Source organism: Anser anser (genome assembly GCF_964211835.1).
Source record: "Anser anser genome assembly, chromosome: 5".
Classification (NCBI taxonomy): Eukaryota; Metazoa; Chordata; class Aves; order Anseriformes; family Anatidae; genus Anser; species Anser anser.
Window position 1 is genome coordinate 7615859 of NC_139725.1, and position 23204 is coordinate 7639062.

The 23204-nt window shown below is 43.6% G+C and overlaps 2 protein-coding genes across 18 annotated transcripts in view; one reads left to right on the forward strand and one right to left on the reverse strand.

Annotated features, from left to right (window-relative positions):
* Positions 1-23204, reverse strand: part of KIAA1549L (KIAA1549 like) — a 144121-nt gene that overhangs the window by 85728 nt on the left and 35189 nt on the right. For 12 of the 14 annotated variants that reach the window (XR_014584925.1, XR_014584926.1, XR_014584927.1 and 9 more), the window contains exons 2-3: positions 1360-5169; positions 239-351 (exon numbers count right to left, since the gene is read on the reverse strand). Coding sequence is in view for 8 of the 14 variants with exons in the window: in XM_083837836.1 (XP_083693962.1) it covers positions 239-351; positions 1360-5169 (3923 nt within the window). In the remaining 6 variants the exon portion in view is untranslated. The remainder of the gene's footprint in view (positions 1-238; positions 352-1359; positions 5170-23204) is intronic. The other 2 variants (XM_083837835.1, XM_083837834.1) reach the window with 1 other exon arrangement.
* Positions 3113-23192, forward strand: LOC310900238 (uncharacterized protein). Of its 4 annotated transcripts, none has more exons than XR_014584936.1 (4): positions 3113-3185; positions 11578-11729; positions 15810-16008; positions 17680-23192. XR_014584936.1 is itself a non-coding variant. In XM_083837915.1 (4 exons), the coding sequence occupies exons 1-4, from the start codon at positions 3230-3232 to the stop codon at positions 17705-17707; spliced, it is 429 nt and encodes a 142-aa protein (XP_083694041.1). In that variant the 5' UTR covers positions 3159-3229; the 3' UTR covers positions 17708-23192. The 4 variants fall into 4 exon arrangements, 3 of the variants coding, with proteins under 3 accessions (XP_083694041.1, XP_083694042.1, XP_083694040.1); XM_083837915.1 differs by having other exon boundaries at positions 3159-3279; XM_083837916.1 differs by having other exon boundaries at positions 3159-3279; positions 15820-16008.

Here is a 23204-nt window from a genome sequence, read left to right on the forward strand (position 1 = left end):
TTAGGGATGTGATAGAATAAGGTGTAGGTGCTGACAGGAGGGACTATGTCACCAGGTGCTACTTGGTAAAACAAAGGCAGACAGTCTACATGGGATTAAATATGCCCAAACTTGCAGTTTACAGTAATGTCGCAGCCACCCACACAACCACCACTGATTCTTAGTGTAAAGGTTTATTATTTCTCTTGGTGGGAGAGCTGTTTCAGTGAGATCACATAGGCAAGCCAGGCATGCTTACCTGAGCGCTGACATTTTGGTTGAAAGCTTGTCTCAGCACTTGGTTGAGTCCTTTTGTCACGCTCTCCTTGAAGGACCTGCTGATCATCATCCTCCTTGTGTTCAGAAACAGAACTGCAAAACACCAAAAGCTACGTGTTAGTTTGAGGCATTTTTGTTGTTTGCTTTTTCAATTCTTTTATGTTGGGGTAGCTCAGTAAAGATCACGGAGGAAGCTATCTATGATTTGCAGCAGCTCCAATGGGAGTAAGAACTGCAGGGGCTCAGCAGCGTCCCCAAGGTCACTATTCTTCTCATGACAATAGCCCACTGTTCCAGAGTGAAGTCAAACAACTGCAATTTCTTTAGCAACATCAAGGCTTTGCAATGCTGCCTTTCTGTACGTGAGTGAGGTACGATGACACTTGATCGCCTGTGGATAGACTGCTGCAGCATTCCCAGAGGACTGAGCTGGTGCTACACAGGCAGGCCTCTATAAAGGACAAGTGCTTCACAGAGTTAAACAAAGAAATGTTCTTCACTGCTACAACTGCTTTCAGTTTGCCAACTGTCTTTACAGGTATTTGTACACTTCGTTTATAAACAGTTTCACTAACTTTTTCTCTTATAATTTGCAGTTTTACAGCTGCACTTATGTATTTTCGATCATACATTGTGTACATGCTACTTCTATCTTTAAAAAAAATGTTGCATCCACTGTGCTACTGATACAGGTATTTATCAGCTACTAAAACCACATTACATCAAAAAGCTGCTTATTTCATTGTCCTTCAGCATCATTCAGGTTTATACAGGTTCATAAACCCTTTTATGACTCTTCTTTGCTCAGGTCTTGAAGACAAGCATCTTCTGGTGATGCACCGTGCCACCATAAGGAGTGCATAGGAAGACTGGGCAACTTCTCCAGACCCCTTTAGTCTAGAGCTGTTACGATTAAGGAGAAGCTGTCTGTGAAAAATACTCTTAGAGCCATAAGAAGTTGTGCTGTTCACGCAGACAGCTCAAAATCCTCCTATTTTGAATTGCACATCTTTAAATATTCATTTGAAAATAACCTGGTATTCAGTGATACAATCGGGTATAAAATAGAGATCCTTCAGCAAATTCAGTGGCCCCACGTACCTGTTTTAACCATAAGGTTCCAGGAGAGGCGGCAATCCAGGGGAGGAGCTGCTGTCATGTTAGCGAAAGCCACTGCTGCTGTTGTTTCTGGAGGAGCAGAAGTGTTTTCCATTCGAGAAGGGGGAAGCCTAGTTGTTTTCGCTGATGCTGTAATAGATGTCAAAGCTGCTGTAATTGTCAGTGGATATGGGGTTGACGTTTTGGTGATTTCTGAGCTTGGGAATTTCTGGCTGTCAGTGGCTGTTGTTTTTATCTGTCTTGGTACATGTGCTGTGGGTGCGAGCGTGGAAGCCATGGCAGTGCTACTTTTAGGGGTTATAAACAGAGCTGTCACGTCCACAGGTGATGCGGCTGTGTTTCTTGTTGCAAAAGGAAGATCTGCATGTATTCCTACCGAGCTCAGAACTGAGGTCAATTTTGTGGCAGTGTTATTTTTTGTTAGTGTCAGTACTGGAGTGTTTAAAGCCATCACAGATGGCAAAGGTGTGTTTTCAGTGCCTAGCGAAAAGAAGGAAGAAGCTGGCACTGGTGAAGCTGGAGATGATTTTCTTGTTAGTGGTTTTGCTTCTGAAGTTCCTACTGTAGGCAGTGCACCAGAAGACACTCCAGATAACACTGTAATGACAGAATGGGTAAAGTTGGTTGTTGACAAAAAAGCAGAAGTTAGTTGTGTTGGTGATGGATGGACAGAAGTTATGATGACTGACTGCAGAGGACTGATGGTAGGGGGTTGCAACAGCATGCCCTTGGTAGCTTTATTAGATGTACTAAAGGGAACTAGACTATGCCTTGTAGCATTTGTGTCCCACTCCTCCACACTAAATGTACCTGGAATTTTATCAGCCACAACCAAATAACCAGAGGACTCTAACTGGTTATCAAGAAATTCTGGCAAGTTTCCAGAACTGACGTCTTCTTCTGTAACAAAACTCTGTAAGAGAGTTGAGCTAAAAGGCTTAGTTACAGGAAGAGGAGGCTTGCTTGGCGTCATGCTGTAGGCAGCACTCATTTCATAGCTGGCCAAAAGAGTCGAGTTGTCAGTGAGCTGAAAAGCCAACATTGGTGTTGTGTTCAAGGTTTTTGTCAGTACAGTGATCTTTCCAGCACCAGTTGTTTGCGATTCTAGAGAGCTAGGGAAAACACCTGTGTCGTTAACATAAGGCATGTGTAACTGGAGCAGTGCTTCATACTGTGCACTGGTATTATTGTCCCCAGGGGTGAAGAAATTAGTAATGTTTTCAGCTGCGTTTCCATGCTTTTTTTGCAAGGTGGTGGGTACTGTCAAAGTGGTAGCAAGGGGTGAATACTGGACAGAGGATGTTTTCAGTGCGAACACATCTACATCAAATTCTGGAACACTGTTCATCTTTGCTCCAGTGAAGGGTAAATCTGAACCACTTTGACTAGACATTGCATGTGTGTGTGTTGCTGAAGGGGCAGAGGAAAGTGGTTGCTTATTTGTACTCATTTTCTTTTGCAGACCTGAAACCACTGAATACAGTTCACGATACTTGGTTTCCAATGGAGAAGTGCTTGGACGAACTTCTCTTACTGCCGGTTTGACCGAAGTTTTTACCAAAGAAACATTAATGCCATCTGAGGACAACAACACTGCCTTGGTCCATGTCAAAGCTGAAGCTGCGACTTTGGGAGAGTTGATGGGATCAAAATTACTTTCAGAGGTGGCACTTGAAATCCCAGAAAAAAATGAGCTCTGGCTGTCTCTCCTGGTTGTCGTGGAAACAAATGATGGCAGGATACGCCACACGGAAGGCACACCGGAGGTGAGCTGCTTTGTAGCAACTGAATGTGGAGTCTGACCAGAGGTAAAATCAGACTGATCTGAAGTTCTTGGTGGTGAATATTCTGTATGTGGGGTTACAACAGCGGGTACTCTGATGGTTCTGTCTTCATGTGCAGGTATGTCTGGATTTTCTGCATTAACAGGTAGAAGATGTGCAGTCACAGAGACAGTAGTAGCAGATGTATTCCTCAGAGCAAGTTCAGTTGTTGAAAGGCCTCTAATGGCAGTAATTAATGACACTGCAGCTAGACCAGGACTAGTCATTTCTCTGTCCAAAACAGTGCCCGGTGTCTTTGATCCTTTGGAGAGTTTACCAATATGGATATCTGGAGAAACTTTGGAAAGCTGAGATCCATAAGGCAAAATAATATTAGCGTTAAAGTTCGTGAACATTTTTGCTGCCACCCCTCTTGTGAAAAACTGTTGACCTGTTCCTGTTAATGGAGAGCCACCAGAATTTGGGAGAGGATGTGCAAAAGCAGTCGGCAACAGCATGTCATTTGATTCATAAGCTCCATTAGTGAGGTCTTCTGCAAAGGTCTGACTGAGAGCCACCATTGAGCGCTGTGAGGAAGCAGCCGAAGGGATTTGTAAAATACCCTCATTGGCTGCTGCTGTGCTTGGACTGTTTGTGTGTGCTAACCTAGCAAAGGTCTCATTTGTCTCAGTTAGCAAGGGAGACCCTGTGCTTGTTGAAGAGGAGCGTGTTGCATTTCTAAAAAGAAAAGCTGTTTCACTTCTAAATACTCGTACTGGCAGCACTGCATTGTGAGCGTGCTTTGCATCAGGAATAAGTGATTTTGTCAACAAAAGGGAAAAAATGCTCTCTGTTGAGCTGGAGACCTCAGCCAGGCTCTGGGAAGCTGATGACACAAAAGGTGCACCGGCAGAGCCTGTAGTGCAATTAGTCAGTGCTGTGGAAGACTGGAGGTGACTCATTTGGGGCATTGTATGTGGAGTACCCACAGGACGGAAGAACGATGCGAGAACCTCTGCTTTATTCTGAAAAACTGGTGATGACAGAGGGGTGATATCATTATTTCTGTCAATCAACAGTGAATTAAACGGCTGATTATTAGGTTTTACTCCGGTAGGAGATGCATTATGCATACTTTCATTTGGAAACCATGACACACTTCTGGAAGTTACTGGCATGTAAGACTGATACAATATTTTTGAGACAGGAGTATCAGAGTATACAGATAAAAAAGAGGTCCTTTCTGAAGGAAACTCTTTCTCCACTGTTTTTGTAAAATGCACTGTTGACAATCCAGAGAGATTGAAAGACATGGTACCCATAAACAACTCAGGACCCTTTCTTTGATTCACCGTACTGGAATTTACATCAGTGACCATGCTTAAAAGGCTATTTCTGCTTTCACTAACCTGAGAGCTGGTTGAATCTGTGTTGAAGGAATGTTCAGGCTCTGCAGACAAAGGAACTTTGAATGCCAGTACAGCTGATTTAGAAAAGTTAATGGTATGAGGTGATTGTATTGCCAATGAAGAAAATGATGGTGATGGAACAGCAGCAAGCATGTCTGGTCCTGATGTGCTTTCTTTTGAAATGGAGGGTGTTTCTAATGATATTAGCTGAAATGGCACAGCTGTACTCAAATGTGTCATTGATGGTGTAGTGGACAATGTGGCAAACATACTGAGTTGAGGCAAACCTGATTCACCAGCTGTTTCATCTGCATCTTGCGATGATGACCTCAGAGATGACTCGGCAGAAACTTCAGCGGGTTCCTGGGATGCACTATTTCCACTGCCTTGATAAAGGGTAGGTGACAGGTTAATTTGATCCAAAGTTCTGGTACGTGTGCCCGTCAGTGCTGTTTTTATCATCTGAAGCAAGTTTGCATTCTCCAAAGTCTGTCCCATAGAAATATCAGCTACTGAGGAAGTCTTAGTTTCTGTGGAAGGCTGTGTTGGTGATAGTATAGATCTCCAGTTAGGAAAAGATTCTGATGAAGAAGCAATGTAGATACGCTGTTGCCTGATACCTGTAAAATAACAGGCAAAATGAATATGCAGTTCTGCAAAAGGAAAAATTATTGTTATATGGCTGCAAGAAATCACAGCACAAAACACACTGTTTACTAAAAGTAGTTGCTTCTTTTTTTTATTCAAAATGACAAACATCACAGAAAATTGAAAAAGACAGTGAAAAGTTGAAAGTGATAGATTATAAATCCCTCAAGGTGTTTCATCTGACAGAAGAATAGGGCTAGCTTTCTAGACAGTACTATTTCAAAATGCTACTTTTAAATAGGGCGGCTCAACTACTGAAAGGCACCTTCTTAAGCCTGGGACAACTTCTGAGGTTATCATAAGTCATCCTGTGTCAAAATATTCTGTGAGAAGATGGGTTTAGAACACAGTAGAAAGGGAATGGATTTTGACCACCAAGCTTCACTGACTTGGCATGCCATCTAATATGGGAATAGAGTCAGCACTGGCTGGGTTCCTGTAGGATGCATCTGGAGGTGCTCGTCTTGCCAGTTCTAATAATGCATGCAATTACAGACACAAAAGGAAGAAAACAAAACATGGGTGAACATGAGGAAAGGGGGGTAAGATCCAAAACAAAATTAGCAAATTGAATTCCTTTTTTGATATGTGCAGATGTACAACACATCATTTCAAACATCAGTTTGTTCTACATTCAACACCATAATGTTCCTAGGCTTTGTCTTCTTAAAATGATTACAGTTCTTCTAAAATCATAGCTTGAGAAATCTCAAATTCTTACTAATTTAAAGATTAAGATTCAATCAAGAGTAAAATGTCAGTTCTTTTTCCTCCCTCCTCCCCCAGCCAAGATAATAGATCAAAAATCAGCATTGGCACTTGCTTCTGCCCCCAGCTATGCCCACCTACACAGCTGAGCAAAGGCACAAAAGAGATGAAGTCCCTGCCCTCCAACTGCAGCACATCTGGATATAGACAGAGGGTACCAACCTCCTCCGTACACATATGAATAACTCCAGCGCAATGGCATGGAAGAGTAAGCAGGGACAGACCTTGAAACACATGGTTATAAAATGGGCTGGACATTAGTTCCAGCCACCGACAAACCCTGGCAGCAGAGCCACAAGCAGTGGAGGGGATTAGCCCGTGCAAACGGGAGCCAGCAGCTGAACACCATGCAGCACAAGAGAGGAAAATGGGTCGTGCCACACCTATTTAAAGGTGTACTTCTTTCTTGTGCTGCCCTTGTGCTACACTGCCTATAATCTGTGCATGCAGGCCAAAGCAGTTGGTTGGACAAGCCCCTTCAGGCGCCTGGGTGCAACAGGAATGTGCTGGATCAAAGGTACTTAACATGCTCAGCTTGGCACTTCCAAACTGCAAATACAATAAATAAATACATAAATAATCATAGATCTTCCTCTTTATCCCTGTATTTAGAGCTGTATAGGCCATGGGGAAGCTAGGGACATTTTTATCTTTCCTTCATTGAAATGCAAGAATGAATCCAGAAACAGGTTGTTGGCTGCTGATGTGCCATTATGGGACCCGAGAGCTCAAGGGCTGGAGCAGCTTAGACTGAGCTCTGGTGGCTTTTCCTTCCTTGTGGTCAGACAGCTTGTTATGGAAGGTAGGAAATAAGACGACACATATTTGGCTGAACTAGAGTAGATTCAAACGGATGTTTGAAATTGAGGACTAGATGATGTGCTTTGAAAAACCAGGCCCTAGGCAAGCTGCAGCTTAAATTCCTGTGAAGTAGCTCAGATGATGAAGTTGTCATTACCGGGTCTGTTGCATCTCAAACCACCTTGTTTCACCGAACCAAAAGGCTGTGCTGAACAGGGAAGGCAAAGCCTTCAGAGGGAATTCATCTATCGCTTAGCAAATGCGAGTCTTAAAGGGAAGTTAAACAAGTCAATGTTTTTGTGCTTTCTGAAACAGCAAAATCTGTCAACATCAATCCGTACACAGTCTGTAACATTCCTCATATATTTCTTTACACTTGGGTTTAATGAGAGCGATTACGAGCAGACAGACAATATAAACGTGAAAAAGTGTTGAACTGATGTTACCGCATTTTGACAAGGAGCAAAGGAAAGCTCGAATAACACCAAGACGACAAAACACTGAATAAAAACACCCCTTAACCACTGCTTAATTCTAGTCCTTCCGTTCCTGTTTCTTCCATTCCACACCAACTGGCAATTTTTCTGTTTATGCCCATTAATGAACTAAAGCTCTTGAGTAAATAGAGGTTTAAAAAATTATTAACATTCTGCAACTAAGATAAAACACTGGCTTTCCACTGCTACAGATTTTACTTGATTCTACCTTTACAAAAAGATACTATGAGTATCTTTTCTAAACTTCTACCATAAATTCAGTATCTTGGCAGCGACTGGATGCAGTATTCCAAAGCCAAATTTATCTTCTCAGTACATGGAGTTTAAACTGAAGTGTATATTCTGTTCTTGAGAATTGGTAGGATGGTATCAACAATGACACACCCTTATCAAATACTGTGCAAACCAACACTGTATCATGGAACGGGGGGGGACAAGGGACAAGGGTATTTCACCTTTACATCTACCAACATCTGAAAACACTCAGAGAGGACAAGCAACTCAAAGCAACATGGAAGTTGCAATGAGAGCACCATCCTACCCGCACTGTGCACCGAGCCATCGCTTACACATCCAGCAGCCGTTTGCCATGTCCCAGGGTCAGCTCGCTCTTGTTCATATTTCAGGCTATTGACTAACCAGCCCCTCCAACCATCCTGAAGCCCATTTAGCACTAACCTCATTACAACAGCTGTCATTGATTAGGGACCTTTGTGTTTGCAAGAATGAGAAGCTTCTGCAATGTGCCACAGCAGGAATTTTAACACTGATCCAACTTAGAGAAGATCACGGCTCTATCACTTCTAAGCCCCTTTGTATCTAAAGGGGTAACAGGGGCCAAAGAAAAGCGTGGAGATGATCAAGAGAAAGATCAATTCCCTCCTTCACCCCTGTTTTGCTAAGGTAAAAGGGGTAGCAATTGGGAAAGCAATTAATATAGGCACCCTGTGCCTGACCAGAAGTTGAAGGTGATGCATACATCAAATTAATGATGTAAAGATTATGAAGTCATGCTCATCTGGAATAAGAAATCTCCATTGTTATCCATCTTCTGCTGCTCCTGAGGCATCCGAGTTGCACATTGCTCTTCATACAGTTTATTTCCTGGGAGACAAGTACTTGGTAACTGAACACCCCCTGGTAAAAGCAGTGGCCAAGGAAAATGCCAGTCCATTTGCCACAACCATAAAAATCTGTATTTCAGCATGGGAAGAGAGAAAATTGCACCTGTCCTGCTGATACTTGAAACCATGGTCTTGTTTGCTTTATGCCTTAAGAATCCAAAGATCTATAAGCAGGAAAAGTTATGATTTAGTTTTCCCTAGATCACACAAGAAACTTTTTGCTGCCTACAAACTAAGCAATTTCCCTTCTCTGGACAGAGGTCTCAGGAACACCATTCTCTCATGGGGGATGATTGATCTCCGAAGAGGAACGTGAGCAGAGCTGCAATGCTCTCTTTTCTCTGACAAACTATTGCATTACCGCTGCAATTCCTGAGCCGTGTGAAGGCACATTTCCTACTGAGAACATGCTGCAGTCATCTAGGGTTGAGGCGAGAAAGGCACAGCCAACAGGGGGTGTGTGTTTTTGCATCTGAAAGGAGCAAGCCGACCCCTCTGACATCTACTACCAACAGAGTGACCCTCGCCGCTGTTGCTTCTTCCAACCCAGGCTAGCAGCCAAGGAACAGAAGATGGATGCGAGCCCTGAAACAAGGCCACGGACACAACTCCCAGTACTCCTTCTGATCCCCACAAGCCCCAGGTTTCATTTTCATTCAGGTCTAGGAACAGCCCCCCTGTTAGACAGCCCTCCTCATGAACCAGCCTCTGTAAGCCTCCGGATAATTTTGGGTAAGGAAACGTGGCACCTGCAGAAGGCACGCATCGCTCAGCACTTACCCTCTCGCCTACCCTGCATGCCTGCTCAGGGGCGGCCAGCACGGGGGAAGCCGCAGAGGAGCCCGCAGGACCCCAGCAGCGGAGCTCCTCTCCACTGGACAGATGAGCATGTTTGTTAACAAATGACTTCAACTCCAACCAAACTAAAAGACACGGTCAGGATTCAAATCCTTCCCTCCAGAAAAGCTAAGAAAAATTTGAGAACATCAACTGAATACCAGATGCCACAGCTACAACAGACTGCCTCAAAAAAAAAAAAAAAGCCGTATTTCCAGAGATCTTACGAAATGACACCCGAAAACTGTTATTAATTTATTTCTGACAACCAGGAAAAATAGTTTCTGGTAGTCTGGGGGACAAAGAAAGAGAACTCTGTTCTTCAGTGAGAAGACCATACATATCGCATGAAGTTTTCTTCTCAAAAAAAAATAAGGACAACAATAAATAATAGAAACAAGTTTGGGCACAAAGTATTCAGTCATCCCAACTGCACGGCCGTACGTCTGCTCACTCCGCAATTTTTCTTTCGGGAAGATTTGTGCACCCCCTCCTTCACACCCAGATTTTCTTCGGGGCATTAAGGGCAATCCACCAGCAGCAAAGCCTCCATCAGAGGCGGCCTTTTACCTATGGACTTGAAAGGAAAATACACTCGTCCTGCACTCAGCGCTGCCCTGCCTTCGTCGCTTATCCAGCCCAAATGCAAGCTGGCTGGTATTTGGGAGAGCAGAGCCCAGCCTGCAAACGCTTCATGGCTGTCATCAGTCTTGCTGCAGGAACTGACAGACGGGTGCGACTCGCAGCAAGTGCCAGCCTTGCCGGGGGGCAAAACACGTCTCCTCTGCGACAGGCAGCTCTGCCGGGCTGCCTCAGCCACGGCCGGCACCGGGGACAGGGCGAAGAGCAGGATCGGAGACAATAATACATCACAACAAGCACACCGCTTATCTATTTACTTGTAAATACACATTTATACAAACTTCTGTAAAGAACATGCACCTATTCAGGGAGGTTTATACAGACACCACTAGCATCAGCATAATAAATGATTTCATGAACAACGTAGGAAAAAAAAAATCAGTTGTCATTTGGGAACATGCAATTCCAAAGCTGCCAGTTCTCATAATTTTACCTCGAGCCTTGCAATATCTGTTGTTTTTTGTTTTCAATTTCTGGAACTAGGCCAGACTGTAAGAATGGTACCAAATATTGAATGAATATGAGAAGGGTTTGGGGGCCAACATCTGAACTGTTTCAGCTCTTTGGGAGCAAAGCAGTAAAGTAGGGGAAATGCGGACTCAGCACAGTTTTTCACCACTAGCTACAAGTCAACGACGGCACAGCTCTCTCATTATATGCAACAAAAAGATAATTTCTTAACCATATACTCCTTCAACGAAGCTTAGAGTTTAACCCTGCCTCAGAAATCAAACACGAGAGAAGACTGAAGGTACTAAAAGAACCCCTGCTAAAAGCCTTGTATGTTATTCTTGTAACAACAAAAAAAAACTACACATCATCTCCAGAACTTTTAAAAAGAACGACAATGCTTTCAAAAGGTTGAACTGTGCAGCAAATTACATAATAGGATATATTTTGACAGGCTGGTTGGGTAATTGTGAGTGTTCCCTTGAGCCAAGAAGCTTTCTGCTCACCAAACCAGACGCACCTTCAAGAGAATCTTCTTCTGCACACAACACCCGAAGCTGTGAGAGGAGTGGGGCCCTCTCCACAACAGCAGAAGGACCAGGAGAAGTCTAAGCCGAGACCCCACAACACTGGCGTGCAGATGCAGAGTCCCCGCCTCCAGCGAGGGCTGCCACCACGCAGGGTGCTGCAGGAGCGCCTCGAGCTGCTGTCACCGTTCGGTGAGCACACGCCTGGTGCCCCTCCACGTGCTGCTCGCCCTACAGATGAGCAAGCCTAGGAGCAGAAGCGCTTGGCTTGCCCCACGTTATAGATCAAAGGCTGTTTTGGAGAAGAAAATGAAATCCAAGAATTGTTGATCATCACAGCATCAGTTGTACTTGATACGTGTATGCAGCAGAAGCAAGGGCCCTGAAACAGAGCATCGTGAGGCTGTAGCTAGACAGTAACAACACAACCTCTTAGCAAAACTCCAAGTTATCACTGGAAACTAATTGCAAAATCAATTTTTATTTGACCCGCTATTTTCAGAAGTATATTTTATGAGTATATTTTTAAGATTAACTTTCAATTTAATTTTTCTTTTAAATTATGTATCCCTGAACAATGTCATCAGAATTCCAAAAATGAGACCAAGAAGTTTGAATTTAGCTACTGCAAAAGGCACCTTAAGTGTTGCCAAACAGCGTGCAACCCATATGCCTGCTGCCATGTCCTTACAACCCTAAAACTGCTCAACTTCAACTTCTCTCTTTAATTTCAGAGCTTTGGAGTTGAAACTTCATAACATAGAGCAGCTAAGCTTAAGGAAAGATAGTCTTGGAGATGCCACAACTGCAGGATCAATCCAAGGACAGAGGTTCCCACCATGTCTTCTGCTACTCCCAAGCTCCTTGCACTGCCTGTGGCCTGACGGTAAGCAAGGATAAAGAGGTGAAGGGCAGGAAAGAAACGTAGGTCGCACACAGGAGCGCGCTGCTCTCTGTCTGCGCAGCATTCCCCGCTGCGCGCTTCAGTACTGCCCCCCTGATCGTGCTTTGAAGGTACGAAAGTCACAGCTCTGACAGATCGATGACATCCTATTGATTTGGGGATTAGTAAAATTTCTGGTCACTCTGAGCAAAGCGTCTATAAAGATCACTCAGTATTTGAAGGACAGTAAACATATTAAAAAAAAAAAAGCAACAGAATAACAGCCAAGCCTCAAACACGATTCTCTGTGCAAGGGTTGCAGTAAATAACCAGCGTTTATCCAGCCTGGAATACAGTGCAATTTCTGAATCCAAAGAAGCAAAATCTATTGCTTGGCCCCAGAAGGCAGTAAGGTTAAATCAGCAGATGCATAAGACCACTACTATGAATGAGCTAATAGACAAACACTGAGCCAAAATGTGACACATGCTTCTTTGGAGGGAAATCCTCTTTACATGAATGAATGAGACTATAAACATAAGCTCTTGCTAAGAGAGAGCCCACGTAGAGCTGTACGTTTTTATTTTTTTCTTAGATTAGAAAAAAAAAAATCTTTTCCTGAGCTGGCTTGAAAGCACTGAAAGCAAGTAACAGCCCAGAGAGCTGCTTTCTAAGGCTTTAGGTCCTCCCCTCCTTTTCCCACTTTCTCCACTTAAAAAAAGGACAGAAACTAGGAAGAAAGACCTACAGACATCTTCTCAGTTTGTTTCTTCTTAACTACTGACTTCTCAGAAATTGCCAGTTTCAAAAAAAAAATTGCCTTTCAATTCCTACCTACCTTTTTTCTTTTTTTTTTTTTTTTTTCTCCCCCCCCCCCCCCCCCCCAAACAAACGTAGCAAGGCCCTTCTCTCAAGGGAAGGGAAACCATTACTGAGAAGCAAAATTTTGCTTTCCAGGAAGCTGTCAGAAGGCTTCCCAGGCCAAGTCAGACCGTGACTAACTTCTTCTGAACAACAAAACAACCTGCTGCTCTGCTCTGACCTGTGGTGGCCATACAACATCAAGTACGAAATAAATTATCATTAAAAATTAAATCTTAATGAACTATACATATCAATTAGGTTATTAATTTTAAGCTCCTTGCCTGCTCTATAATAGATGAGGACTTGGCTCACGCTAGAAAGTACTACGCAAATATTTTAAAATTACTTCAATTTCCTATGACTTTGAGTGTGCTTTGCACAGCTCATTAGCCTTTATTTCCAGGAGCTTATTCTCTTTGCTGCACAAAAGAGGCAATAGCTCGCGTTTATAGTAATATGTCGACTCCTTCATCTTCTCATCCGTTGGAAATCACTGCAAAGGCTATTTGGCATGACACCATTACTGTCAGTAATGAAACCCAGCCACCCCTGTTAACAGAATACAAGAACTACAAACATAACGGGGGAATCCAGCCTCTGGTGGTAAAAAGGTTAAATAACTGCCTGGCCAAGTCTAACTTTGCACAGCCATGAATTCAAATCTAGAAGAAAAGCTAGACAGATATATGAGATTTGCTTTTAAATCTGAAAAATAAATAGTAGCACTGGTAGACTACGAGGAACCGGAGAATGCTGGAAAAGCACCTTAGCTCACAGCCTGGCTTCGGTACAGCGATGTGCACTCCGATGAATATCCCTGCTCTGGGAATAACAGCACCGCCTGCACGACAGGCTTAGCCCTAAAGGGCAAACATTTGCACTGTAAGAGCAATAACCCAACGAGAAGTGTCAAGAACCAAGCAAGCACGGGAACGAAGCCGCAGTCCCTCCTGTTCACAGGGGTGAATGCTGGCACTGGAGAGCTGTAAAGGCTGAGGGGGTGCGGGATGGCCCCAAGTACCGGGGGAGGAGATGACCTGGGAGGGAAAAGAGCTGCCTAAGTGAAAGAGCAACGCCGGAACAGTAATGTAATAGAACCAAGACAACTTGTCCAGAATTAGCAGAACATTTCTTACACGGCTACTGACAAGAGGGGCACCGTCCCGTACGGACTGCACCCCTGCACATCTCTGACGGGTCCAGATGCCAGTTATTTACAATAGTTCGCTGACATCAACAGAAGAGCACAGGCACCAAATGTGGCAAACCCAAAGGCGCAGACCTAAGCACCGGGATAAACCAGGGACCTGCACTTACAGACTGCAGCTCTGCTCTTGACCACCGGCTTGCACTGACTGCCTAAATGCAAAAAGTGCCAGCTTTAATCAGTAGCGTGGTATTAAAAAGTTGATTCTTCTTCCGCAGATGAAAGCATTGGCATTTTCTGTCAAGTAATTAGGCAACAGCAGCTTCCCTGTGAAATGAGCACACTGGCAGGAGTCCTAAAACTCGTACAAAAAAAGCAGCAGCACTACTACAGTCATCATTCGCTTTTGAGTAATAGCTGAAGTCGCTTTTAATTGTAAAATCAACAAATAGTTAATGGTTACCAAAGTGAGCAGCTGGTTTCTCAAAAATAAGATCCACTGCCTGGAACAAAGGGCTTTATTAGAAAGAAAAGATGCTGCTATTTCCAGATGGTGTTTGAATGGTGCTGTCCAAGTTAGTGGACCTCCTAATTTAAAGCTCTAAAAGAAATAGAATATAGAAACTTGTAGGGTTCATGACTGAAAATAATGTAAACATTATCTCTGAAAAATTAAAAAGCCAAACGAAATACATTTCTCCCCCTGCAACACTTGGGTTTGGTTGGCTGTCTCTGCTGTCCAGGGGAGATACGCCCACATCCGAAGGCACTCTGCCATGCCACACCGTACAGAATGGCACAAGTGGGTCTCGTAGGTAAGCAACTGAAAACGCCTCCACCTTGAATCCCCTGCTTAAATCCATCTTTCTAATTTAATTCAAAACTAAACCAAGAAAGAATCTGGCTCTGTGACCCACTTTGGGTACAACCACAATGCCTTTTTTTTTTTTTTTTTTGACTGCTGCCCTTTTTGCTAAATTTTCCTGAGATTTTGTTGCTCTAAAAATGGCCGGAAGCTATTTCCGGCAAAAGCCTCTAACCAAACCAGGCCCTAATTCCTTTCCAACTGCTCAGTTAATCTTTTGAGACGTGCACGGTCGCTTCTAACAAAAAGAGAAAGATGATGCACTGCCCGTTCAGGCTTTTCCTTTGTGCATACACGTGCGAGCGCTTTGCATTTATGTAAGTACAACTGAACACCTTGGTTTTAAAGCTGTCAGGCTACACAGGATTTTAGGAGCATTACTAGTACATTTGATCTGTCAAAACACAAGGGCTGGGTAACGTTTAAGAATTTTTTTTTCACTAACCTGCTCAACATTAGTATGGCTATTGAAATAAGTTAATTCAAGTGACTAAGAGATGAGATAGGGACTCAAGAGACTCACATGAAAGAAAAGGCACAGAAGAAAGCACTAAAACTGCCAGGCCACACAGTTTTTTTTACTCTTATTAACACGTTTCTCAGGTGTCAAAATACCAATGTTTAGATCTACTCCACAATGCTATCAGAGAGAAATCCTGAACATCTGAGGCTTGGCGCCGGATCAGATCAAAGGCATAAGGTGAAAATTTCTTCCCACAACCTTACCAGCAGGTGACTCATTGCACGGATCAGGGGAGAGCTTAACCGAATTCCTTCAGTCAGATGAGTGCCCGTTCTGGGTACTTTCTCAACCACACGCTCTTCTTCACTGTCCAGATTTACTGGCCTGCCCGCTAGAAAAACGTGGAAGCATGGGCACACACATGTGGAAGCACGGGCACAGGTCTGACGCTTCACATTCATGGCAAGCAATGTCTGGTCACAGATTGTCGCTCCGTTCCTTCGTCAGTCAGGATGCTGTTACGGTAAACTGGTGACTTCATGGATGAATCACCATTAAATAGAACTAACACTGTAAACAACATAGAAAACCACACAGTACAGACTGTTAAAGTAGGATACTGAACATACGAAGAAAATGAGAGGAGCGTCGTGACTCTTGCACAGGCAGAAAAAGGGCTGTTAATTATGATTTCAATTATCCATTTAAGCTCAGATACATCCAGCTCTTATTTTTTTTTTTTAGTTCTGGAAAGGAACAGCACTGCTGTCACCTTCTACCTCAGGGTCGTCCTTCTCTGCAAGCCCAGGAGGAGCACTGGTGCGAGTCGTGGTACCTGTGGGTTCCCCACCAGCTCTCACCCTGCATCTCCAGCAGCCCTATGTCTTCCTGCCCCTTTCCAGTGCTCCAATAGACCCAGGTGGGCATCGCCTGCAGAGAAAAGGTAAGCCAGAACTGAGAGCTAACACGGAATTAGAGTTTCATTGGCCAAAAGCTAGCCAAGGAGAAAATCTATTTTCCACAACGTCAAAGAGGCTACCTCAAAAGAGCAGAGCAAATCAGCTGAAGCTCCAGGCAAGCTTTGCTTCATGACTTTCTATGCCCAACACCAGTACAGACCTAAACAGCAGCAAGGGGTCCACAAGGAACACCCAGAAACACTCCTCTGTGGCAGCTCAATGCAAGCCCAGCCAGGCAAACACCACACTGACTGCAGCCCCTCTGCCTCCAGCCCCACGTGGAGAGACCCTGCCATGGTACCCGGGCTACAAGGCAGGTGCTGCTCCTGGTACCTTAACTCAAGGGCAGATGCTTTACTTGCAAGCGAGGGCAGAAATTAGATTGCAAATTCTGGTTACAGTCTACAGGTTTGCCTTCTTGACTTTCACATTAATTTCTTTTTCATAGTCTTACTAAAAATGATTTGAATCTTAAATAAAGGAAAATAATTCATTTCGTTCCTCACTGACTACTCCTTCTTCATAAAGGACAAGGGATGTATCCAGAATTCCAATCAAAAATCTCAACCAATAACCATTACCTGCACGAACCAAAGATTTGTTGTCTCAGGAATAGTAATTTTGAAGTGATAAATAAGCCTCAGTCACATTTCCTTTCTGCAAACCGCCAGGCACCGTGTTTCTTATCCAAAAGCTTCTTTTATTGCAGCAATTATTTAAAAAGCTGTCTAGACATATTAACATGTTGACAATAACACAAATAATTTTTGACAACAGAATGCGGCACATTACATAACTTAGTAGCATCAATCACACAATCTCAGCTTTCTGATATTACAACGAGGCTGCACTGCTATGAAATATGATAGCTTGTTGTCAATGCAAAGCTTAGCTTGAAGCTAAAAATTAATACTACACATTTATCCCTGTGATAAAAAAAATAATGTTAGAGAACAGCAGTGGATTAAAAAGGGAGCCTGTGCTTCAGGATGAGCCAGGATGTGTTCTAACTCCGTCTCCCTGTGCGTGATTAGTGGTGTTCTACTATGAAAGCTTAATTTTCCTGTCATCCAAGTCAGGTTTTGCACAGCAGGCAAGGAAAAAACACGAGTTGATCCAAGCTGTCAATTCAATTACTTTATGAATAAATACTTATCCTTCTGATCTGACAGCATTTGGGTCCTGCTCTGCACAGCTGCAAACAGCTGCAAGAGCAGCAAGGCAGGGATGACAGGCTGCTGCGATCGGACATGCTTCTGCAGCGCGCTGCCTCCCAGGCCCAGTGGCAGGACCTGCTTTCTCAGGGCGGTTTTTCCTCCTTCCCAGGCACCAGCCAACATTTTCACGTACCTTTGAGAGCCTCCAGTTTGGAACAGCCCCTGCTAGAGGCTGACTTTCAGGAACTGGCCAGTAGTCTGCTCTTGAAGGTCCATAGTATTTTTAAAAAAAAAAAAAAACACAAAAATACTCCAGAAGTTACCTGGTTTCTCAGGAAGTAAGAGCTAATGAGAAAAATCTAAATGAGAACTCTGAGAAATCACACGGTTTTATACCGGCGAGGCCAGGCATAAACACAATGGGAAGAGGTATGTGGGTACCACTAGAAGCAAGTTCTGAGTTCTGGAAGGAGACATACTCTCCCTTTCTCTCTCTAGGCTCCTGAGCATAGCTTTTTTCCTGTAAACTACTGGGCTGACCACCTTCGTTCTCCAGGTATGGATGAGAGTATGTGGAAAGCGACACACAAGAGTCCGTAACAAGAGGTAGTATATGTATGCAACTAATCTTAGTCAAAAAAATAAATAAATAAAATCCCTGAATTAACCTTGGTACTCAATAGATGAAAATACAGCACGCAGACATGGTACTGAGTACATTACAGACACCAGGTTAAAGTGGGAGGCACTGCCCCCCCGCTCAGCCCAACGCAGGAAATCTAATTTACCAAGAACGAACAGTATAATGGATGCGGTGTAATTATTTCAACTGTCAACATCACAAAGACTTTGCAATCTTTTGGCACCACCACATGAAAAAAGAAATCTCCAGGAATTTTATTTAATTGTAGATGCACATTAGTCATGCTGTCACACTGTGCCTGGTATCACACAATGTGCCCAGAGATATGCATTTCACTTATTTGAGAAATATCATAATGAGCTAAGTGAAAACAACATTTGGGAGGCCACAAATATCATTCAGTAAGTCCCTTCAGTGTGGAGAAGGGCTCTAAGATTCAAAAAAATTGAGTGTAATCTAGTCTTCCCTGCGAGTTCAGGCATTCTCTGCTGTGCTGATCCAGCCTCTAAGACAACCTGCATTTGCTGCAGGGATTTAGAGAACCAGTCACCGGCGATTTAGCTACCTATACCTTTCCTCAGAGGTCAGCCATTAGTCCTTGCTGCCTACGCTTCCTTCAGGAAAATGGGGTCTCTTTAAACAAACCTAAATAAACACTTGGGTAAGTTTTGCACTGATGCCGAGTATAACATTGCTCTCTATTTGCAAGGTACAATAAACATATATATGTATACATATTCAAAAATGCACACCACCTCGATGGGCATCCCGAGGGTGATACCATTCTGTTAGAACCAAAAGCAAAGGAGGAATCCGCCTGCGACCAGAGACCTCTGAGAAGCTCAGAGGCACACGGCCACCAGGAGACAAGGGGGGGCACCCTCACCTCGGAAGAACCTGCTGAGCACAGACACGCACCTCTGTCCTCTGCAGTATTTTCTGTGAAGGGATTTATCCCCTCCATGGGAAGAAACAGGTTTCACAAAAGCAGTAGTGAGTTCTGTGCTCAATCAGCATTTCCTCAGTGTTTCTAACACACACACACGGACCAGCAGGGAAAACAGAATGACGATGTAGTGCGATATGTCAAGCTGTCCAAAGCCTGCCAAATGAGCAATATTACGATTTATTTATTTAGGGCAACATTTGGTGGAGCAAATGCCAGATTCATTCACCAAAACAGGAGCGGCCTGATTTTCAGAGCTGTTTACCCCTTGCAACATCCACTGACTACACGGCAGCCAGGGGTTGCTCAACACCTGAAAGATAAGCCACTTCTACAAAGATAACTACACGTGGAATTTGCATCCCAAAATTAAGGCCGCAAGTACGTGCGTTTCAGCTATTTGGCCTAAAGTGTATTTGCTGCTGTACGCAAATCGAATTCTACATAAATAAAAATATAAAACAGAGGAACCCAGAATTAAAAAAATATCACATGCATGTGGAATTTCTTCTCACCATCCCTCTCCAATGAGCTCACTACACAGTAATTTAAAATTTTATGCATGTACATAACATTAAAGATTTATTTAGTATCTTGGTTTCCAGATTCTGAAATCCATAAATACACAAAGCACTGAGGATCCTTCATATTGTATTAATCACAGTTTTGGTGGCTTTGGGAGTGTTTTCTTCCCCCTCCCATCCGCCTGACAAAATCCAGCTGCAGAGCTGCAAATCTCGGTTACAACCAAGGGGGCTGAAGCCCTCTGGTAGATCAGAGAAAGGGCAGCCAAACTCCCAATGAAAACGCCACCATGCCACGACTAAAGCTGGGCAAGAAACACTGAAATACAGAACCTGTGGAAGAGGGTCAAGAGACGACGGGTGGAAGGAAACGAGGAGCAAAGTGACAGCACAGAAACTGGGGGGCACAGCAGCGCGAGCAGGGGATGGAGCACGTTAGGCAAGGAGTGCCCAGCATCGACACGTGTCCATCACCCGACGATCGGGCGCTGCTGACCCCTACAAGCTCTCATGTGTTTCGGGGACAGCTGGTTTCTACTTCAACATTTAAAGACCAGCAGAAGGAAAAAGATAGCTGTTTCAGACCACCTCACTCTAGCTGATCTTGATGTCTTGAAATCTGACTCACTGATTCCAAAAGTGCAGAAATGGCAAATATGCACATATATTCACATCACATATTCATCAAAGAAGAGGCTCAATTTGCAAGCTATTCATCATCTGGAGTGCCTGAAAATAATTTTATAAACATCTAATAAGTACTTGGCATTTACAAACTGCCAGGCACGCAGTGATCACCATTCACATGCAGAGTATGGACATCTGCCCTCAGTGATCTGCCCTTTTTTTTATTAAAAAAAAAAAAAAAATCAAAATTGATATATTGTGCTATTCATTTCAATGTTTCTTTTTTTTTTTTCTCCTGAAAACAAAAGTCCTGCACACTTGCTATTTATCTCTGAGAAAGGTGAAATTTTGTGCAAAAGTAGTACCAGTTTCTGTGAATAAATACACCTGATTTCAAAACATATGCAGGTCTAAAAGGTACTAAAATAAGGAAAAAAACGTGATTTGATCTCAAACCAGCTAGAAATAATGGAGAATATTATTTATTTTTTTTGGAAATAGTTCAATCAAGTACGTAATTACAAATTATTTAATGATTTAATGTCTTAGAAGCATTTTGATACAAACCAACAAAAAATATTTCAGAAAATAAAGTATTTCAAATTTTTATTTTTAAATAAAACATGTTTAGATATGATTAGAGAATAAATAATGTGGAGGTAACAATATGAAGTTTTAGTTAAATATTTTGTTTCATGTCAATCTGAAACACTTACATGAGGTCTGATCAGCATACTCAACATCTCTGTTTTGAGTCAGTCTGAAGCAAAATGCTTTTTTCTTGTTTGACCAGAGTAAGAACAGGAACCATTACTCTTCTAAGTCACTTTGTGTTTGTTTTTTTGTCTGTACAAAATGAGAAATATACCACATTTTGTAGGACAGCAAACAGTCTAATCAATCTCTGAGCAGAGAACTGTATTTTGCTGGGAACTTATTGAAACATCAAACGTAGGATTGTCATTCCTGTAGGATCCCACCTACAGAATATGAATATGAGATCCAGAATATGAAACAGGAGTCCCAGACATGAAATAAAAGGACCACAAGCCCCAGCCATAACAGCAGCCAGATTCCCAAAAAGTCCCGTCCTAAAAACTCTTGGTGCTCATAACCAAAGACTGGTTCCGCGCCTGGCTCAGACCCCAGCACCTTCCCTGTGGTGCGGGGACCCGCACGGCAGCGTCTGCTGGAAGCCTGCTCACTGCTGGCCTCAGGCGAGAGGCTGCCCAGAGGATGCAGGGCTCCTCTGGAAGCCTGGCCCTGGCAGCACCCTCCCGTCCCTCAGTGCCTTACCGAGGAGGTCTGGTTTAATGCTTCTGCTCCCTGTTTGTCTCCCACAGCAAGGGAAGATAAGTGCTTGCGGTCGGTGTTGTCTCAAGTCAGCCCACAGACCCAGCAAGTTACAAGGAGCCAGACTGTTTCCTAAGCTTAGACTACAGTACCAGATGCTAAACATGGCACGGAATTAGAAACAGTAATAAATTATTTTTAAAAGTACTAAACATCATTAATGGGGTAAGATAAGAAGTTAATGGACCATTAGATTAATTCCACATTAAATGTGAAAGTTTTGAGCGTAATCTTTCCAAACACACCGAAATAAAGCAGTTTACGTTAAACCAATGAACAGAGCCACTGCTGGGGCTATAATCAAGCCACAGCGACCCAAAGTCACTGCACACATAGCTCGCTTAGCGCAAGCGGAATACACCACTGCTCAAAGATCAAGTCAGCCTTGGCTCTCCGTGTCGCACAGCACAGCCCAAGCCTCTACACCAACCACCAGCACCGGCGCTTGGCCGGGTGTCGCGATGGCAAGGCGAAGGCAGACCCTCAGCCTCCGGCAGGGAATGCGCTCGCTCCGCTTGGCCACGCTTGCTCGAAGCAAGGCACACAAGCCCAAACTTTTGATCCTCTCACGGTGACAGCTTCTGGCAAATAGAGGGCAAAGCACCTCGTTGTTACAAATGGAGTTTGTAGATGGCTTGTTGACAGCTAAACAGACTCACAGAAGGGCAATTGCGTATTTCTACGTATAATCTCTCTGGCTTGGATACTCATTTCTGATGCAATTTTTTATAGAAACAAGCTGTCAGAATTGATGTGTTCGTACACCATAAATAAAAGCAGATCATTCTAAGAAAAGGATTAGGTTGAGAGAAAACAAGCCTTTTCTTCTGACAGTAACGGAACAAAGTCACTGCATTTCCAATGAGACCAGGGGCAACCTTTCCCTGATGCAGAGGGGCAAGATTTTACAAAGTACTCATCCAAAACTAATGTCACAGCACTAATCCCCAGTGGCTGCATACTAAAATACCACAGCGCTAAAGACAGGGCATGAAATAAACATTTTCCTACTTTCTTCAAATTCCAGCTGATGAAGAAATGCCTTTCAGGATCTCACTCGAGAGAAAAGGGTTACAAGTGGAAAACAAACAGGAGACGCTTTCTTCAAATTGCGGAGCACATAAAAGCTTGCATCAGCCTTGATGTTTAGTCTGTGACTGCACTGGGTCCTGAGCAGGATTAAGCAGCAAGGGACAAAACTGCTGGCTGCACAGCAGGACAAGTGTGACAGTTTCCCTGCGTGTTCATTCCAGCACATATTCTTCTAATTTAACAAGATAGTTATCTTACCCAGAACCACGAGAGGAAAAACAAAACACAAAACCAGCACCTTCTTTACACGACAAGGCAAGAGGCGGGCATGCATGCCTAGCCCCATGAAAGCTCCCCCGAAAGAGCCAGGAGAAACCTGACACAGATGCTTTTTTACACAGGAGTGCATCCATCCCTCTAGCAATTGGCTCCCTTTGAATTCCGCCCAGGGTTTAGCAGAGTTTACACTGTTTTCCTTCGGTATGCTCTTACCCATCTGTTCCCCAGTGCAGATTTTGATTAGTGTTAAAACCAATGCTGTGCCGTGAGTGAAATCACAGCCAGACGATTTGCATGGCTCTGGAGAGAAGCACTTTTCCTCCATCGCTAGCTAAGCAATCCAGCCCCCTCACAAAACAATGGCTTCCTCCTCGCAGCATCCGCTTCACACTGCAATGACCATTTTTCTCCTGGTAGCTCATGCTGCAAAACAAATTTCTCCTCCAGGACAGATACATTCCCAGCCTGAAATGCTACATATGTTCCCAAAGTACCAGCGTAAGCCCTTTAGGGATCTGCCAGATTGGTCAAAATCTATGGATGTGACACCCCCAGTAGCCATTAATCAGCCTGGAGCCTGAAGTGAAAAAGGGAGGAAAATCACATCACGCTCATAAAA